Below are 23,086 nucleotides of genomic sequence, written 5' to 3' on the forward strand. Positions count from 1 at the left end.
TAAAATCAATATTGCATTACATGTTTACATGATCACTGCACTATTATATCCGACACATAGCCATTGAAAGAAACATTCAAATCTAAGACTTGCATTCTAGTAAGCCTGAACACATATTTCAACCCCTAGGCGATACGTTCTGAGGCCTATCTTTTAAAGTGGCCATATGGATGAAAATTTGGTATTAAATTTTGGATTTTTATTTGATAAAACAGCTTCACTATGTTTTTCTACTTGAAAAAATAATGTGAAATAACATATACCAAGTCCATGTTCATAACTCAATACATTGCAAAAAGATGCAAAAAGTTTGTTATTGTACGTTCAATAACAAACATTTTACACATTGTTTAATGTTTTGCAGTTTATTGAGTTGCAAACATAGACTTGGTATATTTTATTTCACATTATTTTTTCAAATAGAAAAACATAGTGAAGCTGTTTTATCAAATAAAAATCCAAAATAAATACCAAATTCTCATCCATATGGCCACTTTAAGATGTTAAATTTTGTAGCATGTAATGAGCAGTGTTCACAAAAAATGTTAACACAAATACAGAGTAAAATCCAAACAAACACAAAGGTAATAGTCTAATACAGTCTGTTTGAAGTTACTGTTCACTGGCTCTGTTTGATACAGCGCATGTCATGTTACCGTTCACCAACTCTATTTGATACAACTGAACAGAAACCAATAAGAAACTTCATATTCTACACTAAGATAAGATTGTAATTTCTTGCTGTATTTTGTCTATTATGATATAAACCGTTCAAACATACTGCAACTAGAAGCAGACACACAGGTGCCAATGTTTTGACATCTCCACTTTATGTCTCCATGGTGGCATCTTTAGGTCATTTCATTTAGACAAACTGTCGCAAGAAAGTGCAATAATTTAATCTTGCTATCTGTAAGTGTAGCATGTGCAGTTTCTCATTTGGTTTCTGCCTGGTTGTATCAAACAGAGCCAGTGAATGGAAAATTGAAGCGGACCGTCTCTCACACACAGGCATGAAAAGAAATGTTCAAAACTTAGCACAGTTTATACATGTACTAAAATTATAAACATAACTATCTAGTAAAATGGAAACAAACAGGAAAGTAATAATTGATTCAAACAACAAACTTGTGATGGTCTAGATATCAGATTTTAATCAGATTCAGTTATGACAATACAATAAAAAACTAAATAAAAACTAGTTTTGCTTTATAAATGTTTTCAAGGTGAAAATAAAACAATAGCATAGAAAATAACACTATGAAACTACAATAAAAAGTATAAATTTCCAACAGTGCCCTTGACAAATACCTTTTGAAAGATAGAAAGTGTGAAATTAAATTTAAAAAAATGACTGTGAAACTGCAATAAATGTGTACAAAAGAACGACAATGATAAAATGGTACAAAGAAATGGTGTAAATAGATTTTAAAAAATCCTAAAAATGAAGTTTTGAGTACAATAAAGTGCCCTTGAAACTATTATAAATAAATTAGTACACAAAGTTACTTATTAAAATGGCACAAGCTGAGATAATAAGGTTTTTGTTTACGTGAAAACAGTTTCAACAAAGTAGATTTACTATTCTAGTATAACAATTATGTCGATGTATACCTTCTTTGACATTACAATTTGTGTTCTGACATTCTAATCTTAGAACTGTTCATTGCATAGTAGGGAGTTTCGGTACATTTTGATACGTATATGTCATCGGATCTTTTATAAGTTATATCTTAATACCAGGTTTGAGTTCACTCAGTTGCAGATGATGGTTAAATGTAATTCCATCTGATTCAGTAAATAGATTACTGTGAGTACTTTTGATATGCTGAAAATAAATTACATCCCAAAAATATATACACTCAACTTGTGTCCCATCAAATCAAAGACACACAGTTGAGATAATATACATACATACTTATAAACTTAAAAAAGAAATAAAACAATTTTAAAATGCTGAATACAAGAATATCAAACATGTACTATATTCTAGATATTGGGTCCTCTGAGACAATATATGATAAACACTGTTCTGAATTAAGTCTTATCTCCCTGCTCTCTTTCATGGTGCTATACCATAAAACTCACACCTCCTCTACTTCTTTTTATCACCTGCAAGCTAGACACTCCTCTGTTCCTGTGTAAGTTCACCATTTTCAGTAAACCATCATAACACACACACCACCTAGCATTCTTTCCAACATCTGCAAGCTTGACCATGTACATGTATATGTGTGTGATAACTACTTGTGTAAGTTCACTGTTTTCATAGAACAGTTATAACACACACACACACACACACACACACACAGCAGCTAGAATTCTTTCCATTATCTCCAAGCTAGAACATACATATATGTACATTGTATATGTAATAACCACCTGTGTAACTGTAAGTTCAGTTTTCATAGAACAATTATAACACACACACCTGTTAGAATTATTTCCATCATCTGCAAGCTAGACCATACTAACTATCTGTGTAAGTTCACTGTTTTCATAAAACAATTATAACACCATGTAGAATTGTTAACTTCACCTGTAAGCTAAACTACATTTAGTTGCTCTTCATCTCTTACATGTTAACATTGACACCAGCTAGACTTGTTTACAACAGTTACAAATGTAGTAATTATTAGCTATGTGCATGTAGTAATTATGTATGTAAGTTAATGGTTTCTATGCTGCCACTATACATGTAAATTACAATACACACACCATCTAAGAGTCTATACACCATCAGTAAGCTAGACATGTAGTCGTCTGTACGATACGACATTTGTACCATGATATCAGCTATCGGATATCACACAGTGGTGTAGTCGAAGCCTGATATGGCTGATTCAACACGATGTATCGTACAGTCTAGACATTTACATATACCTGTTTGAATTCACCATGGACACCAGCTGCAAGTTTGTACTTCATATGCATGCTAGAAAGTCAGTTCTTGCAAGCAATATAGCATATACACCAGCTATAATTCTTGTTACCACACTTACAAGCAGGACATTAATACGTACTACCTGCATGTGTAAGTCGAACATTTCATATATGTGACATCAGCTAGCATTGTCAACATCATCTGCATGCTATAGTATGGGTGTAAGTTCAATGTCCGTTTACGTGCAACCATTATGTAAAACGCCATCCATCACCATCTAGAACTCTTGGTATCACCTACAAGCAATACATTATTAGTACCTGTGTAGGTTCCCTATATGTTTTCATGAAACCATGATAAAGCACATGCCAGCTTGACTTCATTTTGTTGTATTGGCTGCATGCTTTGTCACTTGTATACGTCAAATTCACTATATTTATGTATAACCATTGTAGAACACACAGAGACACGCTAGCTATATGTTGACATCACCAACAAGAATAGTACATGTGAAAGTTTTAATTCTGGCATTACTGTTTTCACTTTGTTCAGATAATCATTACGTATTTGAATCAAATGGGTTGAAAATAAACGATGTAACACTGGTTGATGAAGGAATCTATAACTGCCGAGCCCGTGTCAAAGAAACTGGGGCTGTGGAAAGTGTTGACATCCAAGTATTCGTATATGGTAAGTGTTTTCTATGTACTTCACTGTAGAATCCATGACTGGTGGGTTACAGTCCTCAACCATCATTTGTTTGTGACAGTGTATCCAAGGCTTTGCTTTAGGATAAATTATAAGTAAGTCTTTTATGTGATACAGTGTATCCAAGCCTTGCATTCTGTGATACAATGTATAAAAATCTTTCACATGTGAGTGTATCTAAGTCTTTGACTTTGTGATATGAATACAATGTACATGTATTCAAGTCTTTTATTTGATGACTATATCGATCCAAGTCTTTTTTGTGTTAGAATGTACCAAAGTCTCAGATTTCTTGAGTGTATCCAGATCAATATATCCAATACTTTGATTTGTGATACACTGTATCCAAGTCTTTGATTTGTGATACAATGTACCCAAGTCTTTGATTTGTGATACAATTTATTCAAGTCAATGTCAATGTATTCAAGTCTTTGATTTGTTATACAATGTATTTGTCTTTGATACAATGTATTCAAGTCTTTTGAATGTTGTGATAAAAAGTATCCAAGTATTCAAATAGTGTGATATAAAATGTATCTACATATTTTGATTTGTGGTACAATAAAGTATTTGATATATGATTCAATATATCTAAAGGTAAGTACTGTAGATCTGAAAATGTTTGCTAACTTAGGACTTATTTTTGTTTACTTTGCTGGAAACCAGAAATGCAAAAATAAGTAGTGACTAAAATGCCATCTTGTACATGAATACATTTGTACTAGTCTGGTAATTAGTAAAAAATAGTCTTTGAGAACTAGTTGAAGACTGTAAAATCGCAAAATTGTGCTAGTGACGAAAATATACATGTTTACAGTCACAGTATTTGATTTATGATACAATTAAGGGATGTAAAATGGACATTTTCTGCTGATTCAAGAGTCAAGTCTGGTCTTTACACAACTAAAAAGAAGTGTGAGCATAGTTGGGTAACATTAGTCTCGGCGTGCGAGGTCCGAAAGTAGGTTTTAAGTTGGCTTAACTTTTGAGCCTGAATTCATTAATTTTGTCCACCGCTGGTCCTAGTACTGTAGATGACTTAATTGTTGATGACTGCCCATCCATTTACAACCCATAACACCAAAGTAAAGTGTTTTCTGTATGTACCACAATCGTTTATAGCATCCATATCAAGTACAACCCATAACACCAAAGTAAAGTGTTTTCTGTATGTACCACAATCGTTTATAGCATCCATATCAAGTACAACCCATAACACCAAAGTAAAGCGTTTTCTGTATGTACCACAATCGTTTATAGCATCCATATCAAGTACAACCCATAACACCAAAGTAAAGAGTTTTCTGTATGTACCACAATCGTTTATAGCATCCATATCAAGTACAACCCATAACACCAAAGTAAAGCGTTTTCTGTAAGTACCACAATCGTTTATAGTATAATCAAGTGTAAAAGTATACTGTTTTCGTTTGCTAATTGACCACACTAGAAAGGCCACATGCTAGGCTTGTAAATAAACCAATTGAAACAGTATACTTTTACACGTGATATGAATGCTATAAATGAGTTATCACATAAAGAAGGTGTTTTATTTCAGTGTTACTCATTGTATTAAATATCAAGAATTAAAATGGGTTTAAGATGGTTAGCACATTTGACAAATCCAAATCTGAACATGGTCCAAAAACAACACATCAATTTTACGACTTTAAATCAAACCTGGTCCCTATAATGTGAACATACATGTAGTAAATACATCCATGTCTTTGATATGTGATAAAAGTGTATCACAGTCTCTAAGTTTGTAGTTCTGTAAATGCAAGTCTTGTTTATCTTGTAATGTGTCTAATTTGTATGATTGATGAAAGGTTGATAGAACCCACGTCTTTGAAATGGACAGCACAACCTCACTAATTCATCGTCTTAAGTAGATATTGAGTTGAGAAATGACATTAGAAAGCATAGTTGCAAGTTCAATTAGAACAAGTAATTAGTATAATTCTAAATTTGAGGTACGTTATCTAGACGTGGATCTATATAGAGGGCACATAGCAGGTAATCATATGATGTTATCAGTGTCGTTCTAACATTAAACTATGATGTTAACTGTTATAATGGCAAATCTTCTTTCTTAGATGAGATTAATACTAAAAAGACAATTCGTGATCAAGATGAAATACCTCATGCAGTGCTTTATAGCAAATATGTGGGATGCATGCATCAAGCAGTGTTCCCTCTAAGCCAATTTGACGTGCCACTGACGCACACAAGTTCTAGTGACGCACCAAAATGTGGTGCTCCCCTATCTCTTACTATGTGGTGACTTACAAGAAATACCAGTTATTATCATACTGACCCACAACAACAAAATTTCACTATCTTTAGAGGGCACACTGCGTAAAAGATATTTATCACTTGTATGCAGCAATTTTTGCTTAAGAGCTTTTGCATTAGTATATTTGCTTTTATAATTGTACAGTAATAAGTCTTTATAATATCTCTTATCTGTTATCGACGCTTCATAAATTTCATGGATTCATCAAAATAAGGCAGATATGGATTGATTTCATACAGAAGTATATCTACTTTATAATCAGTACAAAAACATTCTTTATATTAAATGCATTCATCAGGTCGGGTGAAACACAGTAACTATTACGATTAACGTAACTTAACTTACGAGTTACGTTTAACCTGTCATGGTTGATAGGCTATGTCAAACTGTCCATTTGCTGGCTTTACCACTTTTGACCTGAACAGGCAAAACCCTATTTATTAGAACCCTTGGTCATAGTGTGTAAGATAAGTCATGTCGTTCTGCCCTCACTGGACCGATGTGTGAGGACGTACCTTGCAGGTTACTTTGTTCATAATCTGTAAGATATGACAACATATGTGCTACGCTATCAGCTACCAGTGCCACTCACATAGGTTTAGAAGTCTGATAGGGCTGAACAACATAACATATCTTACAAAGTCTACCTTGGTTGTGGATGTGATACAAGAAGTAATAATGAACAGTAATTCTTTAAGATAAATTATCCAATATCCAATATCAAAACATTAGATGTGGAATATTTAATACAGAAGTTTTGATTTGCAATAGTAAATATACTCTTATAGCTCGTCAACTTTATCAATATTTCATATATTTTATTTATTAACATTTTGTAGATTTGGATTGATTTCACTTCAGTAGATAAGATAGTCTAATTGATATAATTTTTACAATTAGATAAATCATCCATGCTCAGTTAAGTATTGCAATGACCAAAACAATTAGAGACATTCTATTTACAGCCTCCGTAATTTAAATTAGTCATGTGAAAAAGTTTACTTACAGCCTCACTACCTTGATAATTACTCATGTGAAAATGTTCAATCCCTTTTAAATACTGTTGTATGTCTTAATCAACAATTGTATCCTATCACAAGAAATCATTGCAAAATGATGGAAATGTACAATGAACTACAGATACATCTTGTTGTTCAGCCCTATCAGACTTCATAACCACAATAACTAACAGTGTGGTATGGTGTATCTTACAGACTACAGATATATCTTGTTGTTCAGTCGTGTCAGACGTCATAACCACAATAGCTGACAGTGTGGTATAGTGTATCTTACAGACTACAAATACATGTTGTTGTTCAGTCCTATCAGACTTCATAACCACAATAGCTGACAGTGTGGTATAGTGTATCTTACAAACTACAGATATATCTTGTTGTTCAGTCCTATCAGACTTCATAACCACAATAGCTGACAGTGTGGTATAGTGTATCTTACAGACTACAAATACATGTTGTTGTTCAGTCCTATCAGACTTCATAACCACAATAGCTGACAGTGTGGTATAGTGTATCTTACAGACTAGAGCTGTTTGTACATTGTACACTGGCAATCAAAACAACACAGCATGTACATAATTGTAACACTGGGTTGAGAAGGATGAATTTGTTCACGATATTATATATAGTATTTAAATTTTTGGACTTCACATTACATTACATTGCATTACATCATATTATATTATATTAGATTCCAGTACAGTACATTAAATTTGTCACCCATGCACCTGCACTACTCACACATAGCATTACATGTATAACACTGCACCACACTACACTACATTTTAATATATTACAATATATTGATAACCATTATTAGCCTTACACATTACATCACATCACATCGCATCACATCACATCACATCGCATCACATCACATTGCATGTTACATTACATCACATTACATTATTACATAACATTACATTACATCACATCACATAACATTACATGTTACATTACATCACATCACATCACACTGTTACATAACATTACATTACATCACATTACATCACATCACATTGCATCACATCACCTTACATTATGTTACGTTACATTACATTACAAATGTACATTACTTTACATCACACTGCATTCCATTATATTATGTTACATTACATTATATCTCATAACAGTACATTAAACTATACAAAACCGAAATATGCATTCCGACATAGTTTCGGTAACCTCACTGACACACCAAATTAATACTGCAATGAAATGAATAATAATAAAATATAAATTTATACTTCTCAGTGTGCAACCAATTTCTTTAATCATGGCAAACGTACAAAGTTCAGCGTAGACGTACCCTACTTCCTATTCCAGAGGGCAAAATTAAATTGTAATGAATGGGAACAAATGATATACAAAATGAAATCTAACCCGAGCCATTTATCAATCTACACTTCGCAATTACAGATCTGTCCTCTCTAATTCTGATAAATGTGATTTTCTTAGCAGCAATAGATATTAGTTGTATTCATCAATACATTCCAAATAAAGAAATGAGAAGAATGATTATTTGTGAAAGGTAACCAATTGATTTTTTTTGTGACTTTAACGATAATAGCTTCTGAAAATTACTTCTGATGTCAGGTGTGGTTTAGTGTAGTAATGGAACGGTATTATCACATTAGTGAAACCAATCGTCATCAATTTACCATCAGTCTACCATCTATGTACACATTAGTTAGAAAAGTAGAAACTATCAATTCTGCATTTCATTTATGGTTGTGGTTGTATTACTCATAATGTAGTGAGTAAACAGTCGTAAAAGGTGAAGGTTGATGTGGAAAATTAGGCCAGATCAGGGAAGTTGAACACAGATAAGTGAACAAACAGAAAAGCTCGTAAATCTACCAAAAAAAGGACAGCAATTTTGCTGTAGAAACAATATTAATATCATGTAGAGTTAGAAATGTGTATAATGATCCAAATTATTCAATGGTCTTGTGGAAATTAGGCCAGATCAGGGAAGTTGAACATAGATAAGTGAACAAACAGAAAAGCTCGTAAATCTACCAAAAAAAAGGACAGCAATTTTGCCGTAGAAACAATATTAATATCATGTAGAGTTAGAAATGTGTATAATGATCCAAATTAATCAATGGTCTTGTGGAAATTAGGCCAGATCAGGGAAGTTGCAGATAAGTGAACAAACAGTATAACACTCGTAAATCTACCAAAGAGGGACAGCAATTCTGCTACAGTAACAATATTAATATCATCTAGACTTAGAAATGTATATAATGATCCAAATTGTTGTGGAAATTAGGCCAGATCAGGGAAGTTGAACACAAATAAGTGAACAAACAATAAAGCTTGTAAATCTACCCCAAAAAGGGACAGCAATTTTGCCATAGTAACAATATTAATGTCATATAAACTTAGAAAAGTGTATGCTACACAAAAAATGAATAACAATAATTCTTAGATTGATACATGTAAAGGCACTTTAAAGACCCATGATTCAATCCCAGGTTCTATCACAAGTTTTATCCTATTTAGTGGAGTCATAGATTACATGAAATCATTCTAAATTGTGTTCTGGACAAACCCTTTCTATTCTAGCTTTCTAACTCACTGCATTCCCCACCTAAACCAAACTGCCAAGGGCTTTTAAACAGTTACCATAAAGCACTTTCGTCTGCCAAAAAATTACAGCAAATTCTGTTACATTAAGACTTGATAACTTTATTGCTAGATACAAAAACTTGAAAGTGTATCATTTGTACTTATCTGCATCCCGGAAATTGCTTAATATATACATCAAATATTTGACGCCATTTTTGTACTTAAGTGCAAAAAATTAAATTATCATATTAAAGACCATTATTTTAAAAGGCTCAGGCAATCTTTTACATTTGAAACATTTAATTTAAAATTTGCTAAATTTAGAGTTTACGATGCGATATTCCGTGTGTTGCTGCTGGCTATAGCAAGCCATATAAACCTATAGTAACAATAAAATAAACCAACCAACACTCACACAATAAATAACATTCAAGTAATTTGCTTCTTCTCTTAATGTGATTTCCATCTTGATCACATAAAGTCGATCATCTGAAACGAGAAAATCTGTTCCGGGGTAATATTTTATTATGTCATTCTACTAGGAGGCTTTCTCTTCAGTTGATTGAATCTACAGTGAAATTGTTACTGTTATTGTATGGAAGTGCACATTTTGCTATAGGGAAGTAATTGGGGGAATATAGAATAAAGCTTGCCAACCAGAATTATTTTCTCCATTCGTACATCAATTTTGGTGACCATATTTATGTCTTTTATTTATTTATTTATTTATTTATTTATTTATCTATTTATATGTATTTATTTATTGCACCCCTTTTGTATCAGGGGCTCACTTAAAGCATGTAAAGAGTCTCACTAACAGAAAATTAAAATACATACATTATTAAAAAATTAGAGAAGATATGACTAGTATAATCACATACAGAAACAAACAAACAAAACAAAGGGAGGTAGGAAAAGTGAGAAGAAAAAAATAACATAGCATTTTCCAGTGTTGCAGCCAGCCATTTGAAAGAGTGGGACATCATGTCCCGAGACTTTCATTTTTCTGGGTCATTATAAATCTTTGGGGGACATCATAAAAAAAGGGCCAATGGCGTTGTACACAATGTAGCACAACTGTACAACATTTAAATAAAAAAATATTTACCCATAAAAGTATCCATGCTAGATATTTGCAGTTGCCTATCCAACAATGTTGTTATCTATGCAATATACGCGATCATGTAGCTGTTGTTATAGGTGTGGTCATGTTGCTAAACATATTTGCATACAATTTTAGTGTGGGTCATCTATGACCCGTCACTTCCAAAATTGTGGGTCAGGTCAAAAAAATGTGTGGTAAATGACCAAAAAAAACCCTCTGGCTGCAACACTGATTTTCTACCACTGCTGCGATGTGGCCAATTGGGGTATTATTATTTTTTCATTTATTAGTCCCCAAAGGATACACATAGTGTACATATAATGTTCTTTCATACTATAGTCTCTTTACATCATGAGCAGTGTGTCCTCTAAGTCAATTTGATGTGCCACTGACACACACAATTTCTAGTGACGCACCAAAATTTGGTGTTCCCCTATCTCTTAGTATGTGGTGACTCACAAAAAATCCCAGTTTTTTCTCATTTTGACTCACAACAACAAAATTTGGCTATCATTAGAGAGCACACTGATCATGAGCTATATATCTGCTTTGTTACCTCATAAACCAATTTGTATTGCTAGCAATATTAAACAATGTTGTTTCAAAAATGATATGCTCAAACTGATTGGTTTGAAAAAAAAATGCACTAGAACTGCTTGGTTGCTATCACAATGAGGAGTGATAAGTTTAATATGTGTTACGTTTAATGAATCTCATCCTAACTAACTATATTCAAATGAAGTCAATATGTAAATTTGCCCTGATTGAGATTAGCATAATAGCAACATAATTATTCAAATGAAGTCAATATGTGAATGTGTCTTTATTGATATTAGCATAATAACAACACAATTTACATATAGTGAATATTATGTAAATATTTAGAAACAGGCATGCTGATAACTGCCATTGCCAAATTAATCATTTGCCATTACTAGCATTATGCAAGGGGTTAGTAAGACAGTTAAGCAAAAAGAAATGCCAGATTGCAATGGAAATACGCTAGTACAACCACTACTGCAATGTGGCCTGCTGAATTGACAACATACATAAATTGGGTTTTGTTTTCTACCATAACAAATTAACATTTTGACTGGGTCATATTATATCATTACTATAGAGATGTGGTAATTTTACAAGATGGCAAACATGTTATATCATCACAGCAGTCTCTAGTGATTTTACAATGGCATGTTACATCATCACAGCAGTGGTCTAGTGATTTTGCTTTAATGATATACTACTTACTAATCAGAAAACCTGGATGTAGAACACTAAATCCATATCATAAATATATATGTCACTTTATCCTATTTGAAATTTGTTAATCACAAATGATCCTTATAAAGCTTTTGAGTAATGAATTTGGATGTCAAAGGATAATATCACACTCCTCACTCATCTGACGTATGATTTACATGTACTACATTTGATGGTACAAGTTACGATGTAGTATTACACTAGTAGTTGAGCCTTCAGTTTTCTAAGATACACACCAACTAAAAACTATTGTTGCGACATGTTGATACAACAGTGATAAAGCTATTGCATGGATGTTGGTTTAATTTGTAGTCTCAGTAGGGAGGTGTCTTTGAAAACTAGTTTATTTAGAGTTCCATAAACTTCCAGTACTGTTTTGGGACTCTCAATGTTTACATTTAGCTTTGGTGTTCACAGGTTGGGTAGAACTGCATAACACTGAGGAACTGCTATCACCCACTTGTGTAATCTACCATGTTAAAATCAAGAACAATACATTTTAGTTTGTAACTATCTTAGTAAACTGAAGGTTGAATTACCAGTGTAGTATATTTTATTGGATGTTCCTGGACTTTATTAGTCTTCTGTTACTACTAGTCAGGTGAAAATTCTGGATTCGGTCGGCCATTGTACGAAATATGAAGTACAAGCTGGGGATGGGACTGTGACTATGACTTGAAATTAGTGTTACCATGTCAACAAAAACTGAAACAGAAAGAACTAACAACTATAGGTAATCCTCATTCTATTAGGAGGTATTTGTCTTTACACAATAAACACTAAGTTATACTATAAGTTGTGAAAAACAGGATTAACCCACTCTAGGGAAGGGACTGCACGTGTAGCGTTACACACAATATGTTATTTCATGTCAACAAAAACACCTCACAAGTGACAAGTTGTTAACCCATGGCACTAGAAGGGTTTGTGTTGAGTTGATAAAATATGAGTGACCTAAGGGGCCTTTGTCACTTCAAGTCGTTAGACAAGTAGTGACAACCCTTAGGTTACAAGTATTTTTCTGGCCGAATGAAGAAAACATATTTGAGAATAATATAATTATACCAGCGCCAGTAATATCAGAGAAAAATCAGGAAAAGAAATTGCAATTTTGAACATTTTGACTCAAATTTCAAAAAACAGCAGAACCAGTGTCGTAGCCATACATTGTCATGGCGTACAACAACCAGGGTATATATTCCATATTTTTTGTTCAACTTGGCTTGAGCATGTTGTAAGTTACATTTATGCAATTATACCATTCATTCATTGGATTACTGTGAGATTCTGAGTACTACAGTCAATAGATTCAACATCTAATATATATGTGTACTCTGAAAAACAAAAAACAAACATGAAACTAAGTTGTGACTAAAATGCCTTCTTCTACATGAACACAATGCACCAGTCAGATAATTAGTAAAAATAAGTAGTTACTAAAAAATACCTTTGTGCATGTACATAAACACAATGTACCAGTTTGGTAATTAGTAAAAATAAGTAAGTTACTAACAAATGCCTTCGTGCATGTACATAAACACAATGTACCCGTTTGGTAATTAGTAAAAATAAGTAGTTACTAAAAAATACCTTTGTGCATGTACATAAACACAATGTACCAGTTTGGTAATTAGTAAAAATAAGTAAGTTACTAACAAATGCCTTCGTGCATGTACATAAACATAATGTACCAGTTTGGTAAATAGTAAAAATTAATCTTTAAAAACTAACTGAAGACTGTAAAATCATCAAATTGTCTAGTGGTGAAAATATCAAGGTTTGCAGTATTAATTGACATTTATTAAAGCAGTCATGAAATCAAGTCATTATTGATTGTTGATGTCATCATGTATTAATACAACTTTACAAGGGTGCATCAGGTTCAAGGTAATCTCAGTTAAATAATGAGGTCTCATTACATCTAGTGTTGACCATCAATTTAGTTGTCAAATTATTTTACTTTGAAGACCCAATTCAAATTAGAGTTTACATTTAAGTGTGCAAATACAGATGTGAGGCAGAGTTATAGAAAAGGTTGGCTGAAAGATTTGGTGTACACTGCTATCTATAATCACTAGTTACTGAATGATGTATGTTTGTCTGTCTGTATGTCTCTGTGTATGTGTGTGTGTATGTATGTGTGTGTGTGTGTGTGTAGGTAGGTATGTCTGTCTGTCTGTATGTATGTATGTATATATGTATGTATGTATGTATGTGTGTGTCTCTGTGTGTGTATGTGCAGGTAGGTAGGTATGTATGTGTGTATGTATGTATGTATGTATGTATGTATGTATGTATGTATGTAATGTGTGTATGTACATGTAAGCGTGTATGCATGTACGTACGTATGTATGTATGTATGTATGTATGTATGTATGTATGTATGTACATGTATGCGTGTATGCATGTACATATGTATGTATGTATGTATGTAATGTATGTATGTATGTTAGGCTTGTTGGTTTATGTCTAGCAGTTATTAACTAGTATATAGGTCTGTGTTGGTTGACATTTAAACAAGTGTCTGGAGGTTTTGTTAGTTATATATAAATAAAGAATACACATTATTAAATAAAACTAGACGTTATAATTGACAGCCCACGTACCCCTGTGGTTTGACAGCCCACGTACCCCTGTGGTTTGGTGATTGTTGGTGTTTTAAACAATTAAGTGTCTCATGTATTTGATGGCAAATTCACAGTCTAATCAGGTGCTGAAGGTTTCAACTGTTGATTATAGTGATGCAGTCTAGTATTCACTTTATTTCATCTCTAAATTAAATTTATCTACGTTTGCCTGGAGGTTAGCAATTGTCAGAATTGATTTATACACTGCTGTCATAGTAGTGATGGATTGTGTCTGAATCCCAGCTACAAGGCATTACCTTTCATAAAAAGTCACAGTATTAAAGTCATGACAGTCTGCCAGACTGGCAGCCATGCTTCAGGGTATTTCTTATGTGTAATATATAACCTAGTCCAGTGCTAGCCTACATCGAATCAGAGTCAAAGATGATCCAATACCATGTTAGAATCTAGATTAATATTAAACCATAAAACATGACAGTATGGAATCCATATTGGTAACTACAGGACATTTCATTCCCTATACTGTAGAACAGGACAGTGTGGAATCCATGCTAACTATAGGACATTTCATTTCCTATACTGTAGAACAGGATAGTATGGAATCTATGCTAACTACAGGACGTTTCATTTCATATACTGTAAATCACAGGACAGTACGGAATCTATGCTAACTAGTAAACTACAGGACGTTTCATTTCCTATACTGTAAAATAACAGGCCTATGATGCTATTAGTACATACTATTAGGTATTTCAGTCACCGTATAGAAAAGTTCTATTCACCATTATATCATAGAAACTGCTAAACGAGTCAACATGCTACATCCTAACAACACAACACAACACAACACAACACAACATTAAATTTTTCATCATGAAAGCTTAGGTTGAAAGTTTTAAGTTTAATATTTTCATTTCGTCTGTGTCACCAGAAACACTGCTTTTTATCGTATTTGACTTTAATTATTAAGTGTGAGTCCGTCCGCACTGAACAACATATATACAATGCACTTCACCAATTAAATGACCTGATATTGAAAATAATCAATAAAAGTAGCCCTTTTCAGAAGGTTAATTGTTGCAATACTTTAAAGACATGCACCAATTAATAGATCACAAAGATGGACTCACTCATGTAGAACCACTTCAAGAATAAGGACAGAATGCACGCTATTACAGGAGAAATGGAGATACCTTGGTGTTTCACTTATGACACAGAATGTTTTTGTAGTTACACACAGAGAGAGATTACTTCAAATGCAAAAGAGACAATTACAGAGGTGCTGCACATAGTGGGGATGCAGAAGTATAGACAAGTTAGCATGTTGATTTATCAGTTCGAAAATAATCTAATGAAGCCATTGACATTATCAAGTCCATGTGTAATGTTTTCATAGAAGCCTGTTTTTACTACACTTTGAAAGAATAACAATTATCACTTTTCAATGTGATTAGCTAAAGGATCATACTGATTTGAACTGTCTCTATCTTTCTGTTAAGATCAACTCCAATGAGTGAAACACCAAGGCCACTTCATTTCTCCTGTACTTATAATAGTACAGCATGATAGAGGCCATGTGGCACTGAAGGAATTGAGTGGAGTACAATCACTTCCACATCTATAACTAAAGGCCATTTCCTAGACAGGAAATAAAACCGATAATGGATATTGTACTCTTAGTATTATTTATTCATGACAATACCTTGGATTTGAAAGGCTGTGATTTGATTTCTTTTTTTCGATCTCACTATTTGGTAAAAGAGACCCTAATGCTATTATCGTACCATCTAAAGAGCATTAGCAGTGGTCAATTTTTTCACCATTTCATGAATGGCTTGTCTTATATGATGAATTATTACTCGTGCGGATTGTTGGGTTTTGTACAGCGTGGCCATATGTTCAAGTATTACAACAGTCACGAGTGACTTTCATATTTAGTAATTGGAACGTAAAATTTTCATGAGTTCCCCCCCCCCTTGCATACCTAGCCTGTTTACTGTACTGTTGTGTTAGAGAGAGGGAGGGAGGGAGGGAGGGAGGGAGAGAGAAAGAGAGTCTCAAAGAGAGAGAGAGAGAGAGAGAGAGAGAGAGAGAGAGAGAGAGAGAGAGAGAGAGAGAGAGAGAGAGAGAGAGAGAGAGAGAGATTGCAGAAAACACACATAGCTTCTTGAGAGTCTGCCTGTTTTAGATTAAGATATCAGAGGAGTGCAAAGCACTGCCAGGATTTGTGTTCCAGCAGTCGAACTGTACACATGTAAAGTTTCATTTTATAAGACTTAGTGTATGTATACAGAATAAACACAGAGTTCAAGTATGTCATATTTGATTATTAGAATCCAATATGACTAAATTAAATTAAACCTATTGAAAAAAAATGATATATCTAGGATACACAAAAAATGATAATCAAAATACTTAAGTTAATAAACTGAACCATAATATTAATTGCCAACAGGGTCAAATAAATTATGTTGCTCCCAACTTGTAGTTTTTTTGCTTACAAATACTTCCCTGGTCGAGAAAGGATATAAGAGCAGTGTGTGTTCTCCAAGAATATTTTTATACAAGGGCTTCGAGACCAGTAATTAACACTTTCAGCATTTGTAGCGATTGAGTTAATTAAGACCAGGAAGAGTGAATTATGGATCTGATGACCATTTCTGATACCATTTTGCAGAAAATGAAGTAGTCTGGACTGTGATTCGTTCTATTTGATCATGAGCAAGCCCTCGCATAATTGAGTTATAGTCGAGCCCCTATACAATGGCTTTATGATTTACACCGATTAGGGACCTCGGGGAAATTACAGGAGGACTTGGCACCCTTGATAGCTGAAGAACTCTGATGAGTCAATAAACATGTTAAGCATTCAGTAAGATGTTTTCACACCTTGTTACTTTGCTTAGGAAGAACTTGGAAGCATCAAAACGCTACTTCAATAAGTTCACAGTAATTGTTTTCCTAAAGAACGTTCTACTTTAACAAGAACGCTCAGAGACTAGCCGCCTCCAAAATTTCAAGTTAGAAACCTGGACGGGAGAATCTGGGGTCTGGTGGCTGTTTTGACAGCATTTCAGTAGAAAATGGAGTAATTTGATAGAGGCCGGATTTACCATCTATCAAGAGGGCACCCGATATTACAAGAGGGCTTGGTACGACATGTTACCTTGTTCAACGAACACTGAAGCAGTCAATATGCAAAACAAGTATCAAGTTACATGTCTGCAATTTGACCTTTGACTTTTTAACGAACTCCCTGACATCATGCTGTCTGTCAAAATTCACCAAAAAAAAAGTACTACAGTGTATAATAAATGTGTTTTACAGTCATCAGTTCCATGTATTTAATGATTAAATGCACTCCTAGATGAAATATATAGTCAACTTTGTATGGATTTACATACCTTGTACCACACCTCATTTGATGAAATCTGGTGAGCTTATAGGTAGATTTGACCTGTGTAATGTCTGACAGAAATACAGATTGGTTTTGGTTTCCAACACATCAACCATGTGTTCCATTATTATGTCAAACAAAATCAATCACAAGTTATTTTAGACCTCAAGATTTGTTATGTAGTACATAGTGACTGATGAATTCACTTATAGTTCACATATGTAAATTATCCAATGATGCAATTTATCTAGACTGTAAGATACGTTGTGATGTTTCACCCTCACCAGCCTCCTCTCACCCTCTGGTAGGGGTTGGCCGATGTGTGAGGGCGCCCCGTCATGGTGTACCTTACAGACTACAATTTATCATACGTATCAAAAAATGTTCAGGAAATCCCAACTATGCAATTAACTGTTTTAACAATGTCAGACGATAGTTGTAATGTTATAGAAAGTGTGCACTGACATTAAAATCAGTTTAAAATAGTTTAAGTAAGTTTATTATGCAAGTATTATCACTTGAAATGAGTAAAAATCTTATAAACTCAGCTTGTGCCACCGTAAGTTAGTATAATATGTCATTTGTGAGATGGCATCATGTATGGAATTATTATAAAACCACATGAGACATACAAAAAAGAAAAGAGCAAAGAGAAAAACAAAACAACACACAAACGCCAACATCGTAAAAACCCACAGACTTCTTTACGACGCCGTCTGAAATATACCTGCCATGAGGGTTCTTCATATTTCATTGCTGTAGCAGAAATGTGTGCTCTGTAAGGTACGCCGTGATGGGGCGCCCTCACACATCGGTTAATCCCTACCTACTGTGTGAGAGGAGGCCGGTGAGGGTGAAACGTCACGATGTATCTTACAGTCTACAGAAATGTGTGTTCTGGCTGACAAGAATAACAAACATTGCAGCAAATAAATATGCATACTATGCGTTTATATTATCATACAATTGTTTTTACCTCGAGGATCGTGTGCAGGTCTATCCTATCATGTGGACCGGTACTAAAACCTGTTCTTTCCTATTTCAGAACTTCCTACATTTATACAAGTACCTGAAAATACCAGCAATGTTGAACGCAACTCAGCTCAGTTCCGTTGTGATGCTATCGGTATGCCTGATCCAAATTTAAAATGGAAATTTGGCGGCGAAGAAATTACAGCAAGTGAAAAATACTCAATAAGTAAGTTTACATTCTATCTTTCTGTGATGCTTTATAGAAATGGTGTTAATCTGTTGTTTGAGGGCGCTGTTCACTAAAATGAGATCCATGATCACTGTGGACATTACTTCATTTGGGTATATCTTGTTACAGTTTAGTTTCTGTGGTAAGGATTGTATTTTACCATTGTTTGTTTTAACTGTCTGTTACACATTGTCATTGTGTTTCAGTGCTGCAATAAAACTCTATATTTATAAATTCTGTAATATCTACATAACTTTCTATATTCCTATAGATGTGGATAGTAATACTGTTTGTAACCCAGCTGCAATAAAATTCTATTTTATATAAATGTTGTAACATCTGCATAACTTTATATTTTCCTTATAGCTACAGATAGCACTGTGTTAACCATACTTAATCTGGATAAAGATGACCAAGGAACATACACTTGCCTAGCTGAGAATCCTATCGCTGACATAGAAGCATCAGCTTTCCTATTGGTCCATACTTTTCCTAAAGTTGGCCCATCTCAGAACAAAACTGCGGAAGAAGGCACTGATGTGTTTTTTGGCTGCACAGTTATTGATGGTAGTCCAACACCTGAACTGAAGTGGAAATGGAACAACGAAGAACTTTATTATGGTTCACAGGTAAAAAAGTAACAAAATATTTCAAAACACTGTAGATGAAAAAGTAAATAGTTGAAAGAGTATTAACTTAGAGGTGCACATTGTCAAGTTATTATTCCTCAATATGTTTTTTCTCTCAGTCAAGAAAAATATGAGTGACATAGGGGGTGCATTGTAAGTTAACTATCAGTGACATAAGGGGTGCATTGTAAGTAAACTATGAGTGACATAAGGGGTGCATTGTAAGTAAACTATGAGTGACATAAGGGGTGCATTGTAAGTAAACTATGAGTGACATAAGGGGTGCATTGTAAGTAAACTATCAGTGACATAAGGGGTACATTGTAAGTAAACTATGAGTGACATAAGGGGTGCATTGTAAGTAAACTATGAGTGACATAAGGGGTGCATTGTAAGTAAACTATGAGTGACATAAGGGGTGCATTGTAAGTAAACTATGAGTGACATAAGGGGTGCATTGTAAGTAAACTATGAGTGACATAAGGGGTGCATTGTAAGTAAACTATGAGTGACATAAGGGGTGCATTGTAAGTAAACTATCAGTGACATAAGGGGTGCATTGTAAGTAAACTATCAGTGACATAAGGGGTGCATTGTAAGTAAACTATCAGTGACATAAGGGGTGCATTGTAAGTAAATTATGAGTGACATAAGGGGTGCATTGTAAGTAAACTATGAGTGACATAAGGGGTGCATTGTAAGTAAACTATGAGTGACATAAGGGGTGCATTGTACAAAATGTAAGTAGGCCTATAGAATCTTTATGTCACAAGATTTTTCGCATAACAAAAGTGAGAGGTTATGTAGTGTTTTATAAATGAAGTGTCTGTCTGTCTTTATGTATGTATATATATATATATATATGTATGTATGTACATATGTATGTATGTATGTATGTATGTATGTATGTATGTATGCATGCATGTATGTATGTGCAGATGTGTGTGTGAATGTGAACCACAATAAATATAGTAAGTTGAACATGTTAGTAAGATTTTTGTTGAGCCAGACAAATTATTGTATCAAATCAACTGACTTCCATTGTATTTAAACAAATGTAATTAATCTGCAGTGGTACAGCAACACTAGCAATACCAACTTACCTCAACAACTGATCTGGGGTGTGAACCTGTAGCTATACAAGAGTTCTAGATTTATGACATTTCCTAGAACTCTGAGTCTATAAACTAATTGATTTGACAGTCATCTAATCCATAAATGGAAGTTATTGAAGTTGATTGCATGTTGTTATACTCATTGTTGAAAAAATAATACTGGCAATACCAACTTACCTCAAAAACTGATCTGAGGGCTTCGTCTTGTAAGTGTTCCCCATTTATGATATTGCCTTCTCTAAGCTTGTTGTCTCCTGTTGTTTTAACAGCCATCCAATCCCCGAATGGAGATTGATGAACGAGATGGTGTATTGTTATTATACATTACTGGAGTGACAAGTGATGAGGTTGGTATCTACACTTGTGAGGCAACCAACTATGCTGGCAGAGATTCTAAGGATTACTATCTCAATGTAGAACGTAAGTATTCTAAGACATTTAGAGGAAAAAGTCCAGTCAGACTTATTTCTGTCTTTAGTACCCTTGTATTGATTACTGCTATCAACTTAATGGAAAACTCCAGTCAGACTTATTTCTGTCTCTAGTACTCTTGTATTGATTACTGCTATCAACTTAAAGGAAAACTCCAGTCAGACTTATTTCTACCTTTAGTACACTTGTATTGATTACTGCTATCAACTTAAAGGAAAAGTCCAGTCAGACATATTTCTACTTTTAGTACACTTGTATTCATTACTGCTATCAACTTAAAAGAAAAGTCCAGTCAGACTTATTTCTACCTTTAGTACACTTGTATTGATTACTGATATCAACTTAAAAGAAAAGTCAAGTCAGACTTATTTCTACCTTTAGTACACTTGTATTGATTACTGCTATCAACTTAAAGGAAAAGTCAAGTCAGACTTATTTCTGCCTTTAGTACACTTGTATTGATTACTGCTATCAACTTAAAGGAAAAGTCCAGTCAGACTTATTTCTGTCTTTAGTACACATGTATTGATTACTGCTATCAACTTAAAGGAAAAGTCAAGTCAGACTTATTTCTGCCTTTAGTACACTTGTATTGATTACTGCTATCAATTTAAAGGAAAAAGTCCAGTCAGACTTATTTCTACCTTTAGTAGTGTTTATCATTACTATTAACTTTCATATGATTTGGATGATAAAATAGCACCTCTTTAACTTATTCAACTTTGAAATCTTGTAAAAAAATCCTACTGAACTTGACTATGTGTTCAGCAATTTTGGAGATTTCCTGCAAAGGTTTATAGGAAAACTTCAGGTGATGACATCACTTTAATCTATTGGTCTTGACATTCTTTGGTCAATGAAATAGTATTTTCCTTATTTGCAGATGCACCATACATCTATACCACACTTACTCCATCTACAGTCCGTTCATGGATTCATTACTTACAAATCCTTCCCTTTGCTGTATATTTTATCATCAAATTTTACTTTTTTCCCTATTTCGGATGCACCATACGTTGATACTGCACCGACTCCATCCACAGTCCGCATACATCAATACTTCACTGATCCCATCTACAGTTCATTCATGGATTCGTTCCATTTGTTATATTTCTGAACTAAGTTTACTTTTTACCCAATTTCTGATGCCCCATACGTTGATACTGCACCGACTCCATCCACAGTCCGCATACATCAATACTTCACTGATCCCATCTACAGTTCATTCATGGATTCGTTCCATTTGCTATATTTCTGAACTAAGTTTACTTTTTTACCCAAATTCTGATGCCCCATACGTTGATACTGCACCGACTCCATCCACAGTCCGCATACATCAATACTTCACTGATCCCATCTACAGTTCATTCATGGATTCGTTCCATTTGCTATATTTCTGAACTAAGTTTTACTTTTTTCCCAATTTCAGATGCCCCATACATTGATACCACACTGACCCCATCCACAGTCCGTTCATGGATTGGTAACACAGTAGATCTTCACTGTGTTGTAATTGGTTTTCCACAACCCACTATAGAATGGGAACACTATGGTAAAACTCTGACCAACGCAACATTTAGAGAAATAGGTTTTAATACCTACAGAAGTACAATAACAGTAAGTATACACACTGCATTGTGTCCTTTGATGTCCAAACTAAATTGATACACTACTGACTGCCTAATACTGTATTCCAAGAAATTAGTTTATATACATTCTCTACAGAAGCACAATAGCAGCAAATACACAGACTCGGCATGCCCTGTATTGCCCTAGCTAAATTAATACACCACTGATGTCTAGTAGTAGTACATGTATATATAATATTCGTGTTATCATAAAGACAAAGGATTACACAGTTTCGCCACTAGGGGTGCTATT

At 34.0% G+C, this 23,086-nt stretch overlaps 1 protein-coding gene across 1 annotated transcript in view; it reads left to right on the top strand.

Moving 5' to 3' along the window:
- Positions 1-23,086, top strand: part of LOC144439781 (neural cell adhesion molecule 1-like) — a 65,175-nt gene that overhangs the window by 33,685 nt on the left and 8,404 nt on the right. The window contains exons 5-9 of the mRNA XM_078129013.1: positions 3,437-3,574; positions 18,874-19,026; positions 19,396-19,658; positions 21,043-21,193; positions 22,635-22,822. Coding sequence (XP_077985139.1) covers positions 3,437-3,574; positions 18,874-19,026; positions 19,396-19,658; positions 21,043-21,193; positions 22,635-22,822 — 893 coding nt within the window. The remainder of the gene's footprint in view (positions 1-3,436; positions 3,575-18,873; positions 19,027-19,395; positions 19,659-21,042; positions 21,194-22,634; positions 22,823-23,086) is intronic.

The sequence above is a fragment of the Glandiceps talaboti genome, chromosome 9 (assembly GCF_964340395.1).
Source record: "Glandiceps talaboti chromosome 9, keGlaTala1.1, whole genome shotgun sequence".
NCBI classification, from domain to species: domain Eukaryota; kingdom Metazoa; phylum Hemichordata; class Enteropneusta; family Spengelidae; genus Glandiceps; species Glandiceps talaboti.